Source organism: Lissotriton helveticus, chromosome 12, assembly GCF_964261635.1.
Source record: "Lissotriton helveticus chromosome 12, aLisHel1.1, whole genome shotgun sequence".
Classification (NCBI taxonomy): Eukaryota; Metazoa; Chordata; class Amphibia; order Caudata; family Salamandridae; genus Lissotriton; species Lissotriton helveticus.
The window spans coordinates 463,997,645-464,019,283 of record NC_136073.1 but is presented as its reverse complement, the minus strand read 5'-3'; the positions used below and the strand labels follow the sequence as shown (position 1 = coordinate 464,019,283).

The 21,639-nt window shown below is 44.6% G+C and overlaps 1 protein-coding gene across 2 annotated transcripts in view; it reads right to left on the bottom strand.

Annotated features, from left to right (window-relative positions):
* Positions 1-21,639, bottom strand: part of NUP93 (nucleoporin 93) — a 655,917-nt gene that overhangs the window by 507,920 nt on the left and 126,358 nt on the right. For both annotated transcript variants that reach the window (XM_078671250.1, XM_078671251.1), the window contains exon 4: positions 19,601-19,663. In XM_078671250.1, coding sequence (XP_078527376.1) covers positions 19,601-19,663 — 63 coding nt within the window. The remainder of the gene's footprint in view (positions 1-19,600; positions 19,664-21,639) is intronic.

Here is a 21,639-nt window from a genome sequence, read left to right as displayed (position 1 = left end):
TTACCCTGAGGTTATTAGTGAGGTTGTCCTCACATTCACCAAAAGAGAGATCGAAAGCATATTGGAGAGGGTCCCAGCAGGGAAGGCCCCGGCCCGGATTATATCCCGGCCGATGTTTATAAACTGCACAGGAAGAACTGGAAAGATTACATTGTTATCTTCATAAATGCTATTGCTAGAGGTGCACCAATCTCAAATACATGGCGGGGGCTGAAATTGTACCCATATATGAAAAGGGTCGTCTGTAGGCTTACCCCAATCTTCCCCGCGTATTCCCTACTGTTAGATCTTGGTTGCCGGGCAGTTGAGGATGTGGCACGCTACAGACCCCTGGCTTTTTGGCGACGTCTTTGGACTACACCAGAGCTTTCTTTATATGCTAACGCCATGATGGAAGTTAAGGGGCTGGGTGGTTCACATAAGATCTCCTGGCTGGTTGAAATCAAGTCACCATTGACAGACATGGGAATAGGGGAACTTTGGACTAACCCAGAAATAGCTGAGTTCCCATAAAAAAAATCTATAGTGCTATGTACTGGGACATGATTAAAAGCAAGAGATACTGCTCCCATGTTGGTAGTTCCTTGACAGCAGCCTTCCTTGATATTAAGGATGAACCCTTCCTGGAAGAGTATTGGGACACCATCATGAAGCACTTAGATCGTAAACACTATCACCAGCTCAGAGTAGATACAATACCACTACGATGGTTATCTAGTAGAAGGAATCCTGTTGGTAGTGATAAATGTGTATTTTGTCTAGACCACATTGAAACCATTGATAATTTTTTTATTTGCCTGCCCTGCGTACCAACAACCAAGGCGCGTATGGTTAAAAACTGTTTGTTTGCTTATGGGAACAAGATCAGCACAGGTTGCAAGCAGAATATTGAAAAATGACACTAGCAAACCAGTTGTTATTGGTGTAGCAAAAACTTTGAGCTGGGCGTGGGTTCTAAGGATTAAAAAGGGTGGGGCTTAGTCGGCCGGTATGATTGTACTCACGGTTATCTGAAGTAGGATCTACAGTTGGGAATTATTGCAGGGTTGGTGACCACACAACAGAGATTTTAAAATTAGAGATATTTTTAGATATGTCTAAGTCTATTGCCTACATCTACATTTAATTCTATTTTAGGGATTTTTTAATGTAAATGTTTAAGTACTTATGCACTTTTGGATTTTAGGATGATTTTTTTTATCTTGTACATGATGTATTTTATCTTGTATGGATTTTGTATTACTGTTTTAGATAGTCTTTTATGATGAAGAATCGCTGAATATGATGAAGACTTATTGACTGACAGACTGAAAAGGGAGTCCGTGCTAGCCCAAGCAATTACAGGCCGATAAGCCTAATTGATACTCTCCAGAAAATTGTGGCTAGGCTTGTGCTAGGTAGGGTTAATGAATGGGTAATAGATCAGAATATATTATCTACCTACCAAGCGGGTTTCAGACCCCGCGTCAGCACCATAGATCAAGTTTTCAGATTTGTGATGATATATTGGAATACAGTGATTCTTGCAGGGGGGACTCTTTATGCAGCCTTTGTTGATTTAAAATCAGCTTTCGATTTAGTGCCACGCCATAAGTTATAGGCCACGTTAAAGGAGGCTGGGATGCCTCTTGAACTTTTGTCTATCATTATTAAACTCCATGAGGCGAATTATGCCCAGGTAAGGTGGGGACAGCAGGGCGAACTAACAGATCGTTTCCCTGTCAATAAGGGAGCAAGGCAAGGGTGTGTCCTTGTCCCTACCCTATTCTCCCCATTTATAAATAAGGTAGTCATATTTACATTAATTTTCCAACTGATGCACCAACTCTATCCGGTTCAAGGGCTCCTACAATAATGTTTGCAGACGATACATTAATTTTAACTAAAACTAAATCAGGTCTGCAACGTGCCCTCAACAGATTTGGGGGCAGATTTATGAAGGCCTTGCGCCGCCAGCGCGTCACTTTTTCCCATGTTAAAAATGACGCACCGGCGGCGCAAGGCCTTCATAAATCTGCCCCTTAGTGATTTTTGCAACGACCATGATCTAATAGTTAATGTTGACAAAACAAAGTTCATGGTGTTGCATAAGAACAATTGTTACTTACCTGTAAACAGGTGGTTCTCCAGTATTGGTGTCTTTAATAGATTCACATGCTTGAATATTCCCCGTAGTCAAAGTGGGAGCCCCACGGTAAATAAAATAGCAATAAAACCCCAATAAAATATGTATGTAAAAACATAAACATAACACATATAAATACACACTAGAAACAGTTGCAAATACGAGGTCATAATTCCCACATAGGAATACATAGAGAGAGAGAAAACGTTTGCAACATATCCCTGTCATTATGTTAGTCCAAACTACAGCCAATCAGGCACAAGCACCCCTCCAGAAGCTTCTCCTCAGAGGCTCCGGCCCTCAGATCTTCGTAGCACAAGAGTGACAAAAAGAGTCTAAGAGGAGAAGCGAGCCTCTGAGGGGAGGCGGGTGGGTCGCATGTGAATCTATGAAAGAGAAAAATACTGGAGAACCATCTGTTTGCAGGTAAGTAATAATTGTTCTTCTCCAGTATTAGGTTGTCTTTCATAGATTCACATGCTTGAATAGAATAGTGAGCAGAAATAGATTGCAGCAAGAGCAAAATCAGCAATGTATAGCCATGAAAATGCAAAACATCAAGCATAGCCAGGTAGGAATGATGATAATAATAAAATAAAAATATCATTACACAAACCATATAGGTGGAGGGTAGAAAGCAGAGGCTCACCTTAGTTAAAAAGATTGCGAAGCACCGCTTGTCCCACTGCCGTATCGGCTTCGTTGATCGTTTCAAGGCAGTAATGGCTCGTGAAAGTGTGCCTGCTGGACCACGTAGCTGCTCGGCAAATTTGGTGATTCGGCACACCAGCAAACAGGGCAGTAGAGGATGACATCGCCCTGGTGGAATGAGCTTTCACCGAGGATTGAAGAGGCTTGCCAGCTTTATGATGACAGAAGAAAAACGGCTGAAGAAATCCAACGTGCAATAGTTGGCTTGGTGACAGAATGCCCCTTGCGCATGCGTCCGTAGGCTACGAACAGCTGATCAGATTTGCGAAAGGGTGCTGTCCTATCCATGTAAAATTTAAGGCATCGCTTAATGTCCAGAGAATGTAAACGTTGCTCCGCTGGAGATTGAGGATTGGGAAAGAAAGTCTTTAACCACTTGGCTGCTAAGGGGTGTGTGCGAGGTCCATTGACTTTCCATTGAAATCAATGGAAAGTCCATGACGAGTTACCCTTGTCATTAGCGCTGAAGGGGTTAAGAAAACAGGTTCATTGAGGTGAAAGTCAGTGGGCACCTTAGGCAGGAAAGCCGGGTTGGTGCGAAGCATTACACAGTCCGATTTGAATTGGAGAAAAGGAGGCTTAATGGTAAATGCGTGAATGTCACTCACGCGACGTGAAGAGGTTAAAGCAAGGAGAAGGGCCACTTTCCAAGTTAAAAATTTCAAATCCGCTTTGTGGATAGGCTCGAATGGTGCCTTCATTAATTGTGCCAAAACAATGTTTTTTTTTTTGTTTTGTTTTTTGAAAACCTTTATTGACATCAAAAAGGAGAGACAAGTCAAGGCCTACAACCCATCCGGCCGGCCGCAATGTACAATACAATCAGGAGTCACCAGGCAAATATCACATAATCAATCAATACAAAGCAGAGGCCGTACAATATAAAAGGGGGGAGAAGAAATTCGGGAACCAAAGGGCTAAAACACAGGAGTAAATAAGGCTTAATTTTATAATATGGGGAGAAGACGTATGACAGGCGCACTTTCAATACGGAGGCATCCGATATCCCGTAATCAACTGCAACATTAATAAGGGGGCATGGGACCAGAAGATCTGGGGGGATAATACAATGCATTCAAGAAATCAGGATATGTGAGACACAATCAGCCCCTGAGCATTCTGCTCGTAACATGCCCGCCACCCAGGATACTACCAAGCCAGAACAGAGGGATCGGAAAGACAATAAACCAAAACCAACTCGTCATAAGAACTTCTAGGACACCGAGAGGAAAAAGGGGGGGGGGGACGAGGTAGGGGAGGGGGAAGGGAAGGGAAGACGGAGGGGAGACAAAAAAAGACAATAAAAAGGGAAATAAAGAAATAAGAAAAACGAAAGGAAGAAGACACATCGACCCAGGCCCCCCGTGGCAGGGAGACAGGAGACAAACGGAGTAACGGCCCAAGTGGGGAATGGCAATCGGGGAGAAAGACAGCCAAAACCTATCAGGAGGATTAACGATGCCACACCCCCCACCCGAAACACACCAAAGGAGGTCAGGACAGACGCGGCCTCACGAAAAAGAGATAGAAAAGGGCCATAGAACCAGAGGACAAACAAAAAAATAGTACCCAACCCACCCGACCCACCCTGCACCCCTGTAGAAGGCTATGGCCTACCCTTCAGACAGCGTGCCTGTCGCCCTAAACCAGAACCCGAAATATAGCGAGAAGTAAGAAAGAAGAACGACACAAAAAAGAACAACCAAAGCAAAGAAAAAAAAGGACAGGGAGGGAGGAGCAGAATAACTATAATCCGAACGGGTGGCCGCAGCCCTCCACCCAACCAGAAAAATACAGTCAAAAACAGTCCAGGACGACACCTCAGCACGTGCTATAAAACATTAAGAGAAGGGGACCGCCCACCTTTCTACGATGAAAAACAATGATACTACTAAATCGTATACCGGGAATCCAACAGAAGTCGTACATTTCACCCCCAACCCTTTCGAGCGACAAATCCCACCCACCACATGGCAATGTAAAACCACATACTAAATACGAAATCAGCATATAGTCGAGTGGAATGGTGACTAACATAGCTACGTGGGGGGTAGATAGATCCACAAGGGAGCAATAGTCCGAACCGAAAGTGTAGATGCATCAACAATCGCAGCACGATCAGTGGAAAACAGGAGTTCAGTTGCGCCACTAGATCGGGCGAGGTGGTCCCAATTATAGACACAGGCAATGTCATCGAAGTAAGCACAGGAGGCAGTCCATCAATAGTTTCAGGCAACAATGTCAAACATGGTCGCAATACAGCATCCAAGTCCCCGGGGTCCGAACCATGAAAAGCAGGGCACCCCAAAGTCACCGGCACACCACACGATCTTCGATCAGCGGCGGAGACACTCAAGTCAATCGAGGGGGGCGAGGCAATGAAGTCATCGAAACAAGAGGGCGACAAGAAGAGATGGCCGCCCAAAATGGCGGCAGATCGTGGCGGACCCACCGAGACTCCCAGGGCCAGGGAAGCGTGCAGGGATCTCAGTGCTTCCAGGATATCTCTGACCGTAGGCTCACGTCCACCAGATCCGCTCCCCACCCGATTAGGCAACACGGGCCCGCCGCCACAGGGTGATTCTCGTTCCAGAGGGTCGGCCGCCATTTCGTGAATCAGCCCAATCGCCGCCCACCAAGACCCCCGGAAATAACAGTTCGCAAATGTAGGACTTTACAAGCTCCGGGGGTCCCAGCAAGGGCGGCCTCGATGCCAAAAGGATATCCGCCCACAACGGGTCTCCGCCAGCACCAGCCCCGGCGCCCCAGACAAGCGGAGTCCGGGCCCCGAGGACCAGGGCCGCCAGACCAGCAGCGGCGGAGGGAGACCCCTTCACAGAATCAGGTCCCGGGGCCTCTCACCCACATCGGTCGCGCGGCCACCAGGGCAGGCCCGGGTCAGGATCCCCGGGATCTTCGCACATCGGCTCCCAACACTGGTTCTCGCTCTCGGCCGGGGCCGAGAGCCGTCGGATCCCGCCAGCCAGGTCCCGGTCCAAGTCTCGCAGAGGCCCCGATCCCTCGGAGGCCACAACTCCGGAGCCACTGCACACCGAGACCCCGGGGTCGGATGGTAAGTACAAACAAATCGTTATGTTTCAATGCCCCAAAAGATGTGTCTTCCTCGGACAGGATAAAAGACAGGATCGTCAATCAGGACGGAGGGCTGCGGGAGCCGAGCTAAAGGGCGACCATCACGGCCGCGAGCTAGGCTCCTCCTTCCGCCAAAACAATGTTGAGATGCCAGGTGGGAGGAGGACGCCTAATGGGGGGGAACTTCCTGAACAGCCCCTTGAAAAACTGACGAATGATTCGGGAAGAGCAGAGAGAGGAGGAGCCATCCTGCCGGAAGCGAGAAATCGGCGTCAAGAAAACTTTCAAAGTGGAGAGGTAAAGCCCTGACTGTGCCAGATCTAAAAAGAACGGTAGTAACTGAGCTGGAGTTGAATGAATGTTTTCAAAAAACCAAAAGGGGAAGCATAGAGGTTGAGATAGAATCACCCTCCTAAACGTTACATATAAACAATGAGATTCTATCAATGTGTAGAGGTGCAAAATATTTTTAATGTGTTTTTTATTCTAGTGAAATGCTAGGCTCTCTCTTAGAGATGGAAAGACGAGAGCACAATGTGCTTGTTAAAATACCCCTCACACACTAAAAAAATCCTTTAGTGTCATGCTTCATCATAGGGGTCTTCCCGTCCCTATAACGGGGCGGGCGTGCTACGACCAGACGGACTACGCGGGAGCACTATAAATGTGACAGGGCTATGTGTTGGTGTAAGGGTATCAGTGAAGTGTAGGGACCTAACTAGTGAAATGCAGAAAAAATACAAAAATTAAAAATTCCCTGGCTTAGTAGAAAAATAAATTTTATTAGCTTCTCTAGCTGGGAACATTAAGAAGGGGAATGTGAGGTAGAGCAATTGCTAGCTACCTAGTCGACATGTTTCGTAGGCAGTCCCCAACTGCCTACTCATCAGGACCATATAGTGGACCCTACTGCTAATCGCTCGGTTCTACAGTAATCAGCCTACTGTCCTACAAATATAACAGCAAAAATAAGCTGAATATTTGAGCTTCAGGGCATGAGCTGGCCCAAGTGAAGCATGGTACTAATAGTACGTACCAAAAAGAATGACCAATGGTCTCTATAAATAAAGAGGAGAAAAAAGAGGGAGAAAGCACAAACAAATTCATGTTTTCACTTCGATCAATATACAACTGTGATTGATCTAATGTAGCATTGATAACATTGTGAATAAAGCGAATTGCCTTATTTGAAGCTATTATTTTTGCCTTGTATCGAGCAAAGTAGTCGATATATACCTCTCTTAACTGGTTACATACACAAGGCGTTTCAACTGGAACCTTCCAAACTGAAATGGTTCACAATTATCTCATCACCCATACCAATGTGACTCAACACACTCACACACCCGATCACACAGATAGGAAAAACGAGACCCATGTATTTCGTTAGTTGTCAAACGTGGTACTCTAGAGATGTCGGTAGGGGCCAACATAATGGCATTATACATACTTTTTTGTTAATGTTCAGTGCCCCATGAGCTTGCAGGCGGAGGTTGTTTTGCTCGGTTGACTGAAAAAAAAAAAAAATAATGCCGCAACCATTGTCAGATATAGCTCGTTACTGCCTTATCGACAAAATGCCCCAGTGACCCATTTATTAGAGACTCGAGGTCTGAGTCTATTACTTACATCACCGGCGTGAGAGTTTGCCTCTGTTCATACCTCCGTGCAGCTCCCACGACTATTGGTCTCTCGTCTGCGGTGTAATTATAATTGATCGTTCCCTTCCTTGTTGTTTGCTGCTTCAGGTCGACGCCCATAGTAAACGCTGGAGCGCTGAATCAAAAAATGGCCGCCGCTATTCGGCACAGGGTGAGGAGTGCACCCGGAAGTCTTTTCACGCTTTCTCCTATTCATTAAAAAACGGAGCATACGTGTATGTACACAGAGCTAATTGTGATATCATTTTTCAAGTGGTAGATTGTTAGTTATAATCATCGGACCTTATGAAATTTTTACTAATCGCCAGGCATTGATCATCGTTCGCAATTAGTACATGGGTCCATATGGTCTCTTTGTACAGTATATGATCGGCTTGTAATTTTCATAGGGGTCACGGTGGTTGTGATTACAGCTGTCCCCGCTATTCACCACTATCTACTATTTATTAAAAAAGGGGGGGGGAAAGCGCAGAGGTATGCACACAAAACTAATTGTGATATCTTTTTTTATACGGTAAATTGTTAGGTATAACCATATGTCCTTATGGTGTTTTTGTATTAGCCAGGCATTAATCATAAATCGCAATTTGTGCATGGGGCCATATGGTCTCTTTGTGCAGTGTACAATCAGCTTGTGATGTTCATAGGGGTTACGGGGGTTGCGATTACAGCTGTCCCCAAGGTATGTCATCGTTCAGACCCATTTTATGGGATTGAATGCGAAACACCCACCTTTGTTCTTTTTCCAGCAGGAACCTTTCGTTACCCACTTGTTCTATCACAGTCCAAGAAATTTCTTCGGGTTTATGGTTCATTTCCAGGAAGTGATTAGTGAGTTTAGTGCTTGTTTTTTTACACTTTATAGTACTTTTGTGCTCACCTATCCGGATTTTTACTGCCCTACTCGTCATTCCTACATATTCAAGTTTGCAGGGGCAAGTGATTAGGTAAACCACATTGGTACTGTTACAGTTACTGAAGTTCCTTTGTTCCCAGACTGTCCCATTGTTGAAGGTCAAATTGTTGCTTTTACTCGTTAGACAACAGACTTTACAGCCTCCACAAGGATGATGGCCATGTACAAAGTTTGGATTCTTTTGCCCAGTGTTATTGGTAGTTTTGGGTCTTGTGTGGACTAAGACATCCCTTATGCTTTGTGCCTTTTTATGTGAGAAGATTGGTTTTGGTATTTGCAGACCACCACTATTCAGAATCTTCCAATTCTTGTTGATAATCTTTGTCACTTGGGTAGAACTTGTGTTATAAGTGGTGACGCAAATCGGTCTTTCATCTTCCTCTTTTGGTATTTTTTCTTCCAGAAGACTCTCTCGGCAGTTATTTTTGGCTCGTTTGTATGCCTGATTAATGATCTTATCTGGGTACATTCTTGCTTCCAGTTTCTTTTTTAGATCCTTGGACTGAAGTTTGAAATTATTGATCTCTGTGCAGTTTCTGCGGAGGCGCAAAAACTGGCCATAGGGGAGGTTGTCCCGCAGATGTTTCGGGTGGAAGCTGTTGTACAGCAATAAACAGTTTTTTGAAGTATTCTTGAAGTGGGTGGTTGTCATTAATCTACCATCCTTGGGGAAAATATTCAAATCCAAGAAGACCAAATTGCTGTTGGAGGTGGTGCTTGTGAATTTCAGATAGTCATCTTGTAAATTCAACCAACTTAGAAATTGCTCGGAAGCCCTTGCATCTCCATCCCAGATGATAAGGAGATCATCGATGTATCGTTTCCATATTTTAATGTTATCTCTGAAGGGGTTGTTGGGATTCAGTATTTTGGTCACTTCCAGGTGGTGCACATAAAGGCCAGCTATGCTGGGAGCAAATGTGCTTCCCATGCTGCAGCCGTGTTTTTGTAAATACAAGACGCCTTTATATTCGAAGAAGTTTTCTCTTAGCGCTAGGGAACAGCATTCCATCACCACATTACGCGGTGTCTGGGAATATCGGAGATAACATTAAAATATGGAAACGATACATTGATGATATCCTTATCTGGGATGGAGATGCAAGGGCTTCCGAGCAATTTCTAAGTTGGTTGAATTTACAAGATGACTATCTGAAATTCACAAGCACCACCTCCAACAGCAATTTGGTCTTCTTGGATTTGAATATTTTCCCCAAGGATGGTAGATTAATGACAACCACCCACTTCAAGAATACTTCAAAAAACTGTTTATTGCTGTACAACAGCTTCCACCCGAAACATCTGCGGGACAACCTCCCCTACGGCCAGTTTTTGCGCCTCCGCAGAAACTGCACAGAGATCAATAATTTCAAACTTCAGTCCAAGGATCTAAAAAAGAAACTGGAAGCAAGAATGTACCCAGATAAGATCATTAATCAGGCATACAAACGAGCCAAAAATAACTGCCGAGAGAGTCTTCTGGAAGAAAAAATACCAAAAGAGGAAGATAAAAGACCGATTTGCGTCACCACTTATAACACAAGTTCTAACCAAGTGACAAAGATTATCAACAAGAATTGGAAGATTCTGAATAGTGGTGGTCTGCAAATACCAAAACCAATCTTCTCACATAAAAAGGCACAATCATAAGGGATGTCTTAGTCCACACAAGACCCAAAACTACCAATAACACTGGGCAAAAGAATCCAAACTTTGTACATGGCCATCATCCTTGTGGAGGCTGTAAAGTCTGTTGTCTAACGAGTAAAAGCAACAATTTGACCTTCAACAATGGGACAGTCTGGGAACAAAGGAACTTCAGTAACTGTAACAGTACCAATGTGGTTTACCTAATCACTTGCCCCTGCAAACTTGAATATGTAGGAATGACTAGTAGGGCAGTAAAAATCCGGATAGGTGAGCACAAAAGTACTATAAAGTGTAAAAAAACAAGCACTAAACTCACTAATCACTTCCTGGAAATGAACCATAAACCCGAAGAAATTTCTTGGACTGTGATAGAACAAGTGGGTAACGAAAGGTTCCTGCTGGAAAAAGAACAAAGGTGGGTGTTTCGCATTCAATCCCATAAAATGGGTCTGAACGATGACATACCTTGGGGACAGCTGTAATCACAACCCCCGTAACCCCTATGAACATCACAAGCTGATTGTACACTGCACAAAGAGACCATATGGCCCCATGCACAAATTGCGATTTATGATTAATGCCTGGCTAATACAAAAACACCATAAGGACATATGGTTATACCTAACAATTTACTGTATAAAAAAAGATATCACAATTAGTTTTGTGTGCATACCTCTGCGCTTTCCCCCCCCCCCTTTTTTAATAAATAGTAGATAGTGGTGAATAGCGGGGACAGCTGTAATCACAACCACCGTGACCCCTATGAAAATTACAAGCCGATCATATACTGTACAAAGAGACCATATGGACCCATGTACTAATTGCGAACGATGATCAATGCCTGGCGATTAGTAAAAATATCATAAGGTCCTATGATTATAACTAACAATCTACCACTTGAAAAATGATATCACAATTAGCTCTGTGTACATACACGTATGCGCCGTTTTTTAATGAATAGGAGAAAGCGTGAAAAGACTTCCGGGTGCACTCCTCACCCTGTGCCGAATAGCGGCGGCCATTTTTTGATTCAGCGCTCTAGCGTTTACTATGGGCGTCGACCTGAAGCAGCAAACAACACGGAAGGGAACGATCAGTTATAATTACACCGCAGACGAGTGACCGATAGTCCTCGGAGCTGCACGGAGGTATGAACAGAGGCAAACTCTCACGCCGGTGATGTAAGTAATAGACTCAGACCTCGAGTCTCTAATAAATGGGTCACTGGGGCATTTTGTCGATAAGGCAGTAACGAGCTATATCTGACAATGGTTGCGGCATTATTTATTTATTTTTTCAGTCAACCGAGCAAAACAACCTCCGCCTGCAAGCTCATGGGGCACTGAACATTAACAAAAAAGTATGTATAATGCCATTATGTTGGCCCCTACCGACATCTCTAGAGTACCACGTTTGACAACTAACGAAATACATGGGTCTCGTTTTTCCTATCTGTGTGATCGGGTGTGTGAGTGTGTTGAGTCACATTTGTATGGGTGATGAGATAATTGTGAACCATTTCAGTTTGGAAGGTTCCAGTTGAAACGCCTGGTGTATGTAACCAGTTAAGAGAGGTATATATCGACTACTTTGCTCGATACAAGGCAAAAATAATAGCTTCAAATAAGGCAATTCGCTTTATTCACAATGTTATCAATGCTACATTAGATCAATCACAGTTGTATATTGATCGAAGTGAAAACATGAATTTGTTTGTGCTTTCTCCCTCTTTTTTCTCCTCTTTATTTATAGAGACCATTGGTCATTCTTTTTGGTACGTACTATTAGTACCATGCTTCACTTGGGCCAGCTCATGCCCTGAAGCTCAAATATTCAGCTTATTTTTGCTGTTATATTTGTAGGACAGTAGGCTGATTACTGTAGAACCGAGCGATTAGCAGTAGGGTCCACTATATGGTCCTGATGAGTAGGCAGTTGGGGACTGCCTACGAAACATGTCGACTAGGTAGCTAGCAATTGCTCTACCTCACATTCCCCTTCTTAATGTTCCCAGCTAGAGAAGCTAATAAAATTTATTTTTCTACTAAGCCAGGGAATTTTTAATTTTTGTATTTTTTCTGCATTTCACTAGTTAGGTCCCTACACTTCACTGATACCCTTACACCAACACATAGCCCTGTCACATTTATAGTGCTCCCGCGTAGTCCGTCTGGTCGTAGCACGCCCCGCCCCGTTATAGGGACGGGAAGACCCCTATGATGAAGCATGACATTAAAGGATTTTTTTAGTGTGTGAGGGGTATTTTAACAAGCACATTGTGCTCTCGTCTTTCCATCTCTAAGAGAGAGCCTAGCATTTCACTAGAATAAAAAACACATTAAAAATATTTTGCACCTCTACACATTGATAGAATCTCATTGTTTATATGTAGAATGAATGTTGGCAGCTGCGCACCAGTGACAGAATCTTTCCACTTTAGTTTATAAGTCTTTATTGTAGATGGAGCTCTGCCATTGGCAAGAATGTCTCTGCATTCTAGCGGGATGTTCAAATGGGCAAATTCAAGGTGCTCAGGTTCCAGGCCAATAATCTGATAGAGGAGGGGTCCGGATGACAGATCAGACCCTCGTCCATCGTGAGGAGGTCCGCTCGAGGATGAAGGAGAATGGGTTCGCACTGTGATAGAAGCTGCAGTTCCGAGAACCACGCTTGTCGAGGCCATCTGGGAGCGATCAGGAGAATGTGGCACGGCTGCCTCCGCATCTTCCACAACACTCAAGGAACCAGTGGAATCGGCAGAAAGGTGTAGGCGAATAGACCGCACCAATCCATCAAAAGGGCATTCCCGGACGATTCTGGGTGGGGAAGCCAACTTGCAAAGGACGGGCATTTCCGGTTCACTAGGCTCGCAAAGAAATCCATGTGTGGATGACCCAAACGCCGAAAGATGAAGTCCAGAGTCGGCTGATGTAGCTCCCACTCGTGAGTCGAGGATGCAGACCTGCTGAGGGCATCTGCTAGGATGTTCGAGATGCCCGGTAGAAGAACTGCTGTTAGGGTAATGTGGTGCCGAAGCGCCCAATCCCAGATAGTCTGTGACAGTCGAGACAGGAGAGGAGATTTGGTGCCGCCCTGCTTGTTCACATAGAGCATACTGGTGGTATTGTCAGTTTGGATGAGCACCGATTTTCCCTAGATCAGAAGATGGAACGATTTGAGAGCCAGGAAGATGGCCATCAACTCCAACCTGTTGATGTGCCAGGAGCGTTGAGACGGAGCCCATTTGTCCTTGATGGACAGCCCCTGAAGGTGTGCGCCCAAACCTTCCAAGGAGGCATCCATGGTCAGAATGAGTTCCGGAGCTGTGGTGAGGAAAGGTCCCGGCAGCCACGTTGGATGGCTGCGCCCACCACAGGAGAGCTGACCTCATCCGGGCGGTCACACGAACGAGATCGTTGAAAGAGCCGGTGACCTGACACCACTGATCGTCCAATTCTTCCTGAATGGGGCGACTCCTGAGCCTGCAATTTGGGATCAGAGAGAAGCAGGAGAACGCCATTCCCAGAAAAGACTTCAATATATGAATGGAAACAGACTCTTTTGAACAAATGAGAGCAACCAGGCGTAGAATCCGCAGCTGACGTTCGTGAGACACGAATGCTTTGGCTAGTGAAGTATCCAGAGTGGCGCCTAGAAAAGTCCTGCAGCAAGCTGGGTTGACCTGAGACTTCTCTGCATCGATGGAAAGACCGAGGGAGCGAAATAAGGTCTGACAGAGTTGAGTGTCTCGAGACAGCTGGCTGTGAGACTGCAAATTGATCAGACAATCGTCTAGGTATGGAAAAATGTGGACGCCCTGTAGACGTATGTAAGCCACCACTGGAGCCAAAACCTTTGTGAAGACACGAGGGGCGGAGCCCAGGCCGAAAGGCAGCTCCCTGAATTGAAAGTCTCTACGCCCCACCCGGAAGCGCAAGTACTTCCGGTGACGAGGAAGAATTGCCACATGGAAATAAGCATCCTGGAGGTCGATGGTGGTCATGAAGTCGTCCTTGAAGAGAAGACGCAAGATCTTCATCAGCGTGGGCATGCGGAAGGACTGGCACTTCAGGTATTGGTTCAGTGCCCGTAAATTGAGGATTGGACGCCAGTCGCCTGTCTTTTTGAGGATGAGGAAAAACCGGGAATAAAATCCCATCCCCCTCTGAGACTTGGGAACCCCTTCGATGGCACCTTTTTGAATCATGATGCGAATCTGCTGTAAAAGTTCTTTGAGGTGTGCAGGAGGCGGACCAGTCGGAGGAGTGTGAGGAGGAAACTTTACGAATTCCAAGGCATGGCCCTTTGATACAATATCCAGCACCCAACGGTCCGAGGTGATTGAGGACCATTGAGAAAAGAACAGGGAGATTCGACCTCCAACCTTGCGCGGGAAAGGTAAGTCATTGCTTTTTGGAAGTGGAACCTCTATAGGAAGATTTTCCACGATATGATTTGGAAGACTGCTGGCGAGAGGTCTGCTGCAGCTTGCTGGAACACCGTTGATTTCCCTGGCCATAGGAGCGGTATTGATTAGATCCGCCACGAAAAGAAGGTGGTGCTGAGTCCGCGCGCACCAAGAAAAAGCTGTTTGGGAACTGTAAAGTAACCAAGGAACGAGCCGTTTCAGTATCTTTCTTCATCGTCCGCAGTGCCTCATTGACATGTTGACCGAAGAGTGACTCGCCGTCATAAGGCATGTCGAGAATTTTTGTCTGAAATTCTCTTTTTTTTAAAAAATATTTTTATTGCATTTCTTATATGAGATTACATGACAAAAAAGTAACAGCGGTTGTTTCAGGATAAACTTGTTTTCTGTATCCGTCCCTTATACACAATAAAAAGAAAGAATATGGCAAGAATGTCAAACACAGCTGTGCAAGGATATACATAATCAACAACAGTTCGCTAAGTTAACAATTTTTGCCACATGTGTCCTGCAAGTCAAACATCTGGGTTAGGGCACCTTTGTCATTAAACAAACAGTTCAGGAATAATTGGGACCACTTGAAAACAATCAGGATTACTTCCAGCAAACTACATCAGGTACATTAAGGCTAATAGGTGCCATCCCGGTTGGAGGGTGCATTATGTAAGAGAAGGTCAGGACATTCTGAGAGTTTCAGTGTGTCAGGTCATGTACATTGTACGTCAATGTCCCCATTTCTAAGGTGTGCCTCCTGCTCCATACCCAAAAGAAGCGCGCTCATCCCTGGGAATTGCAGTGTCAGCATACTCTAATCCGCATTGGCGGTCACTGGGTGAGGCCCAGAGGGATCCGCCAGTCAATCAATATTCACATGGTAATAAACGTTGAACAAGAACTCGTTAAAATAGGAACTGAAAACTAAATAAAATCAAATCAGATGGGAAGTAACACGGGCAAGGGTGGGTATGTGCGTTTCTCTGTCAGCAATGTGAGTCGTCCGGTGTGGTGTATAATCGTTGCAGTGGGAGGGGGGGGGTCAATAAAGTTCTTGACCCAGAGGAGGCAGGGGAAAAAAGTGTGCAGGGGGAGGGGGTGGGAGGGGAAGGGAGGCGCTTGCGGAGGGGGAGCTAAAGGGGGCAGTCATAGCTTCCTTTTTTTGCATGAAATTCTTGGCGAAAGGAGATAGAGCGAAGCCAACCCTGGCGTCGCAGAACAGCTGCCCCCGCAAGCTGACGGAAGCCAGTACAGGCGATATCCACGGAGCAGTATCTCTTCCGGCGCTCTTTCCCCCTCATGAAGAATTTTAAGAGCCTCTGCCCTGGAGGACTAGGGAATGGGTGCAACAAAAGTGGACATGTCAGACCACATCTGACGATCGTAGAGTCCCAGTATGGCCAACGCATTAGCGACCCTTACAGTAGTGGAAGCCATAGTTGAAAGTTTTCGCTAGATGGCATCGAGGCAATGACCTTCGCAATCAGGAGGAGCTGTAATCGGGGAAGATGGGTTCCTAGAGTGGCGCTGGGCGGCCTGGGTGACTACTGAACCCGGCTTAGGCTGTGCCACCAGGCAAGCTGGAGAACCCTGGGGCGCCTTATACTCTTTCTCCAAACGAGGTAGTTGTGCAGGGATGGGATTCGGCGTTTGCATCAACTTGACTCCCTCATTCCAAATGAAGTCGATGATTGGGACTGTCCGAACTGGTTTGAAAGGTTGACTCTTAAAGTCGTAAAGAAAGCAGTCTTCTTCCCTTTGAACGATAGGAAGTTTAAAGCGGAGTGCCGCTCTATCCATGAGTTGGTGAAAGCCTTCAATGTCCACAGGAGGGGAATCCCCGGGAGTTGCAGGAGGTGGGGATGGTGTCTGAATCTGGTAATCGTCCCAATCTTGCATATCGCCATCACCATCGGTATCATCATCGTGCAACTCGCCATACTCTCGGTCTGGGCGAAGATTATCATCATCATCTTCGTACACCGTAGCATGGACCTGAATAGAGGTCAAAGCCGGAGCAGGTGGCGGTGCAGGTTGCGGCAGCGGAACAGCGGCAGGAGCTGGTGCAGGCGCAGGAGCCGTAGGCAGAGGTGAACCATGGCGAGACGGCAGAAAACGCCTGTTGTAATCCTCCAGCATATACTGGAGATTGGAAATGAGGGACAGAGGAAGTGTTGCCGTAGGTTCCTCCTCCTGAAAATACGACTCCTCGTGATCATCCCCATAGTCTTGACACTTTATGACTAGTTCAGAAGGGCTGCGTGCTGCCCGGAAATGATCATCCTCGTCTTCCTCAGAACCAGAGTCCTGTTCAGAACCTGTTGCAAACAGGGGTGATGGGGGCTGTGTGTCACGTGGAATGGCAAGCTGTTCCAGAGGCACTTGGCGATGTTGGTGCAAAGGGTCGGCGGAGGAAACACCAGACCCGGAGGAAGAAATCGGCACCAGAGGCAAGGATGCGAAGGATGATGGCACCACCGTCGACGAAATCGTTGGCGAAGCCGTCGACGACGACAGAACAGACATCGACAGAGCCGCCGTCAACAGAGCCGCCGTCAACAGAGCCGCCGTCAACAGAGCCGCCGACGACGAGGAGGCTTTCTTTACAATCCTTGACGACGTAAATCCTGATGACGACGAGGGACCCTTCTTCGACGTCGAGGCGATAGGGATCGTCGACGAGACAGTCTTAAAGCTGAGGCATACCTTCGTCGACATAGACGCCGTCAATGCAGTCACCGTCGACGAACCAGAAGCCGAAGTCGTCGTCACTGTTATCGTCGACGAGCCGAGACTGCAGATCTCGTTGTCGGGACAATCGTCTGCGCTCCCGTCGACAATTTTGCATGTTTTGAAGTGGAAACGTGCTTAGAAGAAGCCTTAGATGCCAGAGTCAGATCTCGGGGGCGTCGGCGTAGCAGGAGGAGGAGGCGACACCACAGGAGCCTTCAAGAGTGAGAGTTTCTTCTTCTTCAAGAAGGGAGAAGGTACATCCTGCACACTGCTACGCTTAGAGGCGGCCTTAGAAGTACCTGACATCAGGCTTTCTGCGTCAGAAAGAGCTGAATCCTTGTCTTTCAGCCTTTGTAACCAGAGGAGGAGGCGACCCTCCCTATCCTTTAAGGTCTTGGTGGAAAAAGTCCTGCAGATTTTACATTTGCCTACCTCATGGTCAGGATAAAGACAGTATATACATTTCTTGTGGGGGTCTTCAGAATAAAGTCTCAACTTCCCACAAGAAGTACAAGGTCTAAACAAAGACTTCTTACTTGAAGACCTTGTAAAAGTACTGGAAAACCAGAGAAAAGTAGACAACTGAGCAGAGCTCAGGGAGAATCCCTTCACACGACGTGCGGTAGAAAATCTGAGGGCCTGAGCCTCTGAGGAGAAGATTCTGGAGGGGTGCTTGCGCCTGATTGGCTGTAGTTTGGACTAACATAATGACCGGGATATGTTACAAAAGTTTTCTCTCTCTCCATGTATTCCTATGTGGGAATGATGACCTGGTATTTGCAACTGTTTCTAGTGTGTATTTATATGTGTTATGTTTTTACATACATATTTTATTGCGATATTATTGCTATTTTATTTACCGTGGGGCTCCCACTTCGACGACAGGGAATATTCAAGCATGTGGATCTATGAAAGACACCCTAATAATGGAGAAACATAAATCTGTTAAAGGCAGAGTCGAATTGAATAGTGCACCCCTGGAACAAACCGACATCTTCATCCTCCTGCCCATAGTCATACCTAAATAGGTGAACTGGTCACCACAGATAGATGTTATGATCTTATGGCATAACCAATTAGCGGGTGCCTTATTAAAAGAACACCGACTCTCAATTACAAAACGGGTGATGCCAGCTATATCAATTTACAATGGGAAAATCAGAGCTTCCATAATATATGGTGCCGAACTTTGGGGGTTCGAAGATTTATCACCCCTAGTTTGGGCGCAAAACAAGTTTGAGAACACTGACCGCCCTCCCACAATCTACCCCTACCAGGCCTTTGCTATTAGATTTAGGCTGTTCCTCCTTTGATGAGGTGGCGGGATTTAGACCATTAGTTTACTGGAGGAGGCTGTGGACCTCTCCAGAATTGGTAACTTATGCACAGGCTCTAATGTATATTAGGAACGCTGATTCATCTGCAAAAATCAAATGGCTCCAGAAGCTTAAGCGTAAATTGTATGATATGGGGCTTAGACACCTGTGGGATGACCCGATAGGGAATTCTTTTCCCAGTAAAAATGAATATCAAGCGTATTATTGGGATATGATTACTAAGCTGACCCTATCGGTGGTGGATAGTAATCCGCTCACAGGTATCTTTATGGAACATAAGTGTTGTGGAAGCAGAGGCCTACTTTTCACTGTAAACTGGAACAATGCTCCAGATATTAACTGTCCATCATGCTCATCACACGAAGAGTCTAATAGTCACGTATTTTTTGTGTGCCCTGCCACAGTAGCCCTCGTCACAAGTGGCTTAAGCCGCTTTGCGCTAACTTGGGTACAAGATCGGGTATGGTAGCACTGCGTGTTTTGGTAACAAACACCAGATCTGATATTGTTAAAGCTGTTGCGAAATTCCTTAGCTGGGCATGGGCACTGCGAAGGAAAAATCTTCCTTCTCCATGAATTATTATTTATTTTATAGCGGTTCCTACTTTTTTGTCTTCAAATTTCTGAAGGAATGTTTATACGGATTGTTTTAAGAGCTATCTCAATGAAATATTGTCAGGGTCTTTCGATAATGATATATTAATCTTAAGACTGTATGTTTTTAGGGTATAATCTTTTTAATGGCATTTTTATGATGTATTGTGTCTTTTATGATTGGAAAATTATCAAACAAAGACTGATTGAATTGACAAAACTTTTAGCATTGCCAATGTTTAATTTTTTATTCCCTGGAGTTGAGGGATGGTGTGTATGACATTTGTCTGCAGAAAAAGCGCATTGTAGCTAATCCCACAGTAAACAAACTGAAAATTGCAATTGCAGCACACTCACCCTTTTTCTGGATTCCTCAATAGCAGAGAGTATTGCATTATCTTTTTCGTTCTTCAAAAATCCCTGTGGAATACAAAAAAAATATTTTTAAACTAGCTGTTTTAGCATGTAACAGTCTTGATATCTACTTTGTCTATTAGTATGCTTAAATTCTAGCTATTTCTGGAATCCTCTTTTACCATATTTTAACAACTTCATTAATCCATTTGACGCTTACAGCTTTGGCATTACCATAAACAGGTCTCTCTTTACCATTGCAGCAAAAGTCATAGAGCTTAAGGTAAGATCTTCAATACTACTTCCTTTAAGTGTTACTTAAGGATTAGTACTTCACTACACTTAAGATTTACAACGCTCCACTATTCTTCTGGTTTGCTCCTTCAAGTAGTGAAGAAAAATAGAGTCCCAGGTTCACAACAGCCCCACTTGTTTCACTTTCTCAATTCAACATAATTAACTAGTTAATTAGTCTTTTAAGGTGCAATACACGCTACACCTGTAGCTTCATGAGCATTAATCTTCCCCATACCAAATTAACTGCTCGTTTATATTTCGTCTTTGCCACTGATGGTTACCCTCCATTTTAACTTAACCCTCGATTCACTGCAATTCCGCTTATTTACTCTTTGCTTGATAACTTCTTGAACTCTGCTCCCTAAACCAGCTCAAGGGTGTCCTTCCTTTTCAATTGGATATTATAATTAAATTGCAATTCAGAATAAAGCTATAAATAGCATAAAAGGAGATCCTCCCTGGAACACAGACATTACATAATTAACAAGGTCACTTGACCTCCCAATCAGCAAGATAAGGTGAGGAAGAGGCAAGCCACAAAATATACAAAGGAGAATAACATACATGTTGGTTACACCACTCAAACAGATTTAACGTTTAATCTGAGTAAAGATCAGTAGATGGCAAGCTTTCAAATTCATAGCTACCCCCTTTAAAAAAAATCTCATATTGCTAAAGGTCACAGGTTTAAAATTAAACTTTTTATACTTTGGCATGCTAAATTTTTCCAGAGCCATAAAAAATATTTCAACTATCAAATATGCTGTTCTGGCGAAGAGTTTTTGAAATGTGACATGTTCCATTTGCACACCAACCACTGCCATCCTGAGTACACTTCAAAGCTCACTTAACTATTTAAAATATACCTACCGGGACCAGCACTATAGTTGTTTAAAGGCCATAAAAGGCCTGTAATACCTAAACAATCAGTGAATCTAAAGCTTCTCCTTCATTGATAAATAGCATTGGAAGGGCGTTAGACTAGAGGTAGTCCCATCCTTTACTGCCTCATGATGATGTCAGCAGAATATACTGACCATTAGAAGTGTTTGAGTCATTCCCCAGTTACACTATTACTACTGGGAAATCCGATTTCTTCCATAAAACCATGCTCTTACCGTGCACTCAGATAGCCAGGAGTCTCCCTGCCACATACCCAACGTCACTGTATTGTACTGATCTATTTTCAGAAATAGGTATTTAGCATTAGCTGTCTCCAAGTCATTTATTTGGTCCTGCAATGCAAATCCTTACATACTATAAAATGGAGTGCTGTTGAATTATGCTTTCTTTCTACCTCTAATAAATCCAGTTTCAATTTAAGATTTTTTATCCACAATAACTCTGCAATTAAATGTACACTTCCCACGCCAATATGGTCCCTAAACATTAATCATCATGAATAGGGAGATATTCCTTAATGTGATTGTGTAGAAAACAAAGTACAAAGCAGTGACGTCTCTACAAGTGGATTTTAGGGAGGCACAGATTGAATTACAGCTAAAACTGTAGGTGTCACCTACGAAGGTCATTATGATATAGATATATATGAATATCTCATTTACTGGTCCCCACCAGTATAGTATTTATACACTCAAACAGCATTGCACTCAGATTAAACAAACAATGATGACTTCATCTGTGTTTCTTTAAAGTGTCTTTTACTCCTTCTTTAGATGATTCATGTAAACAGTCTTCATTACAGCAAACAGACAACACATTTCGCCCTACAACGCGCTTCTTCA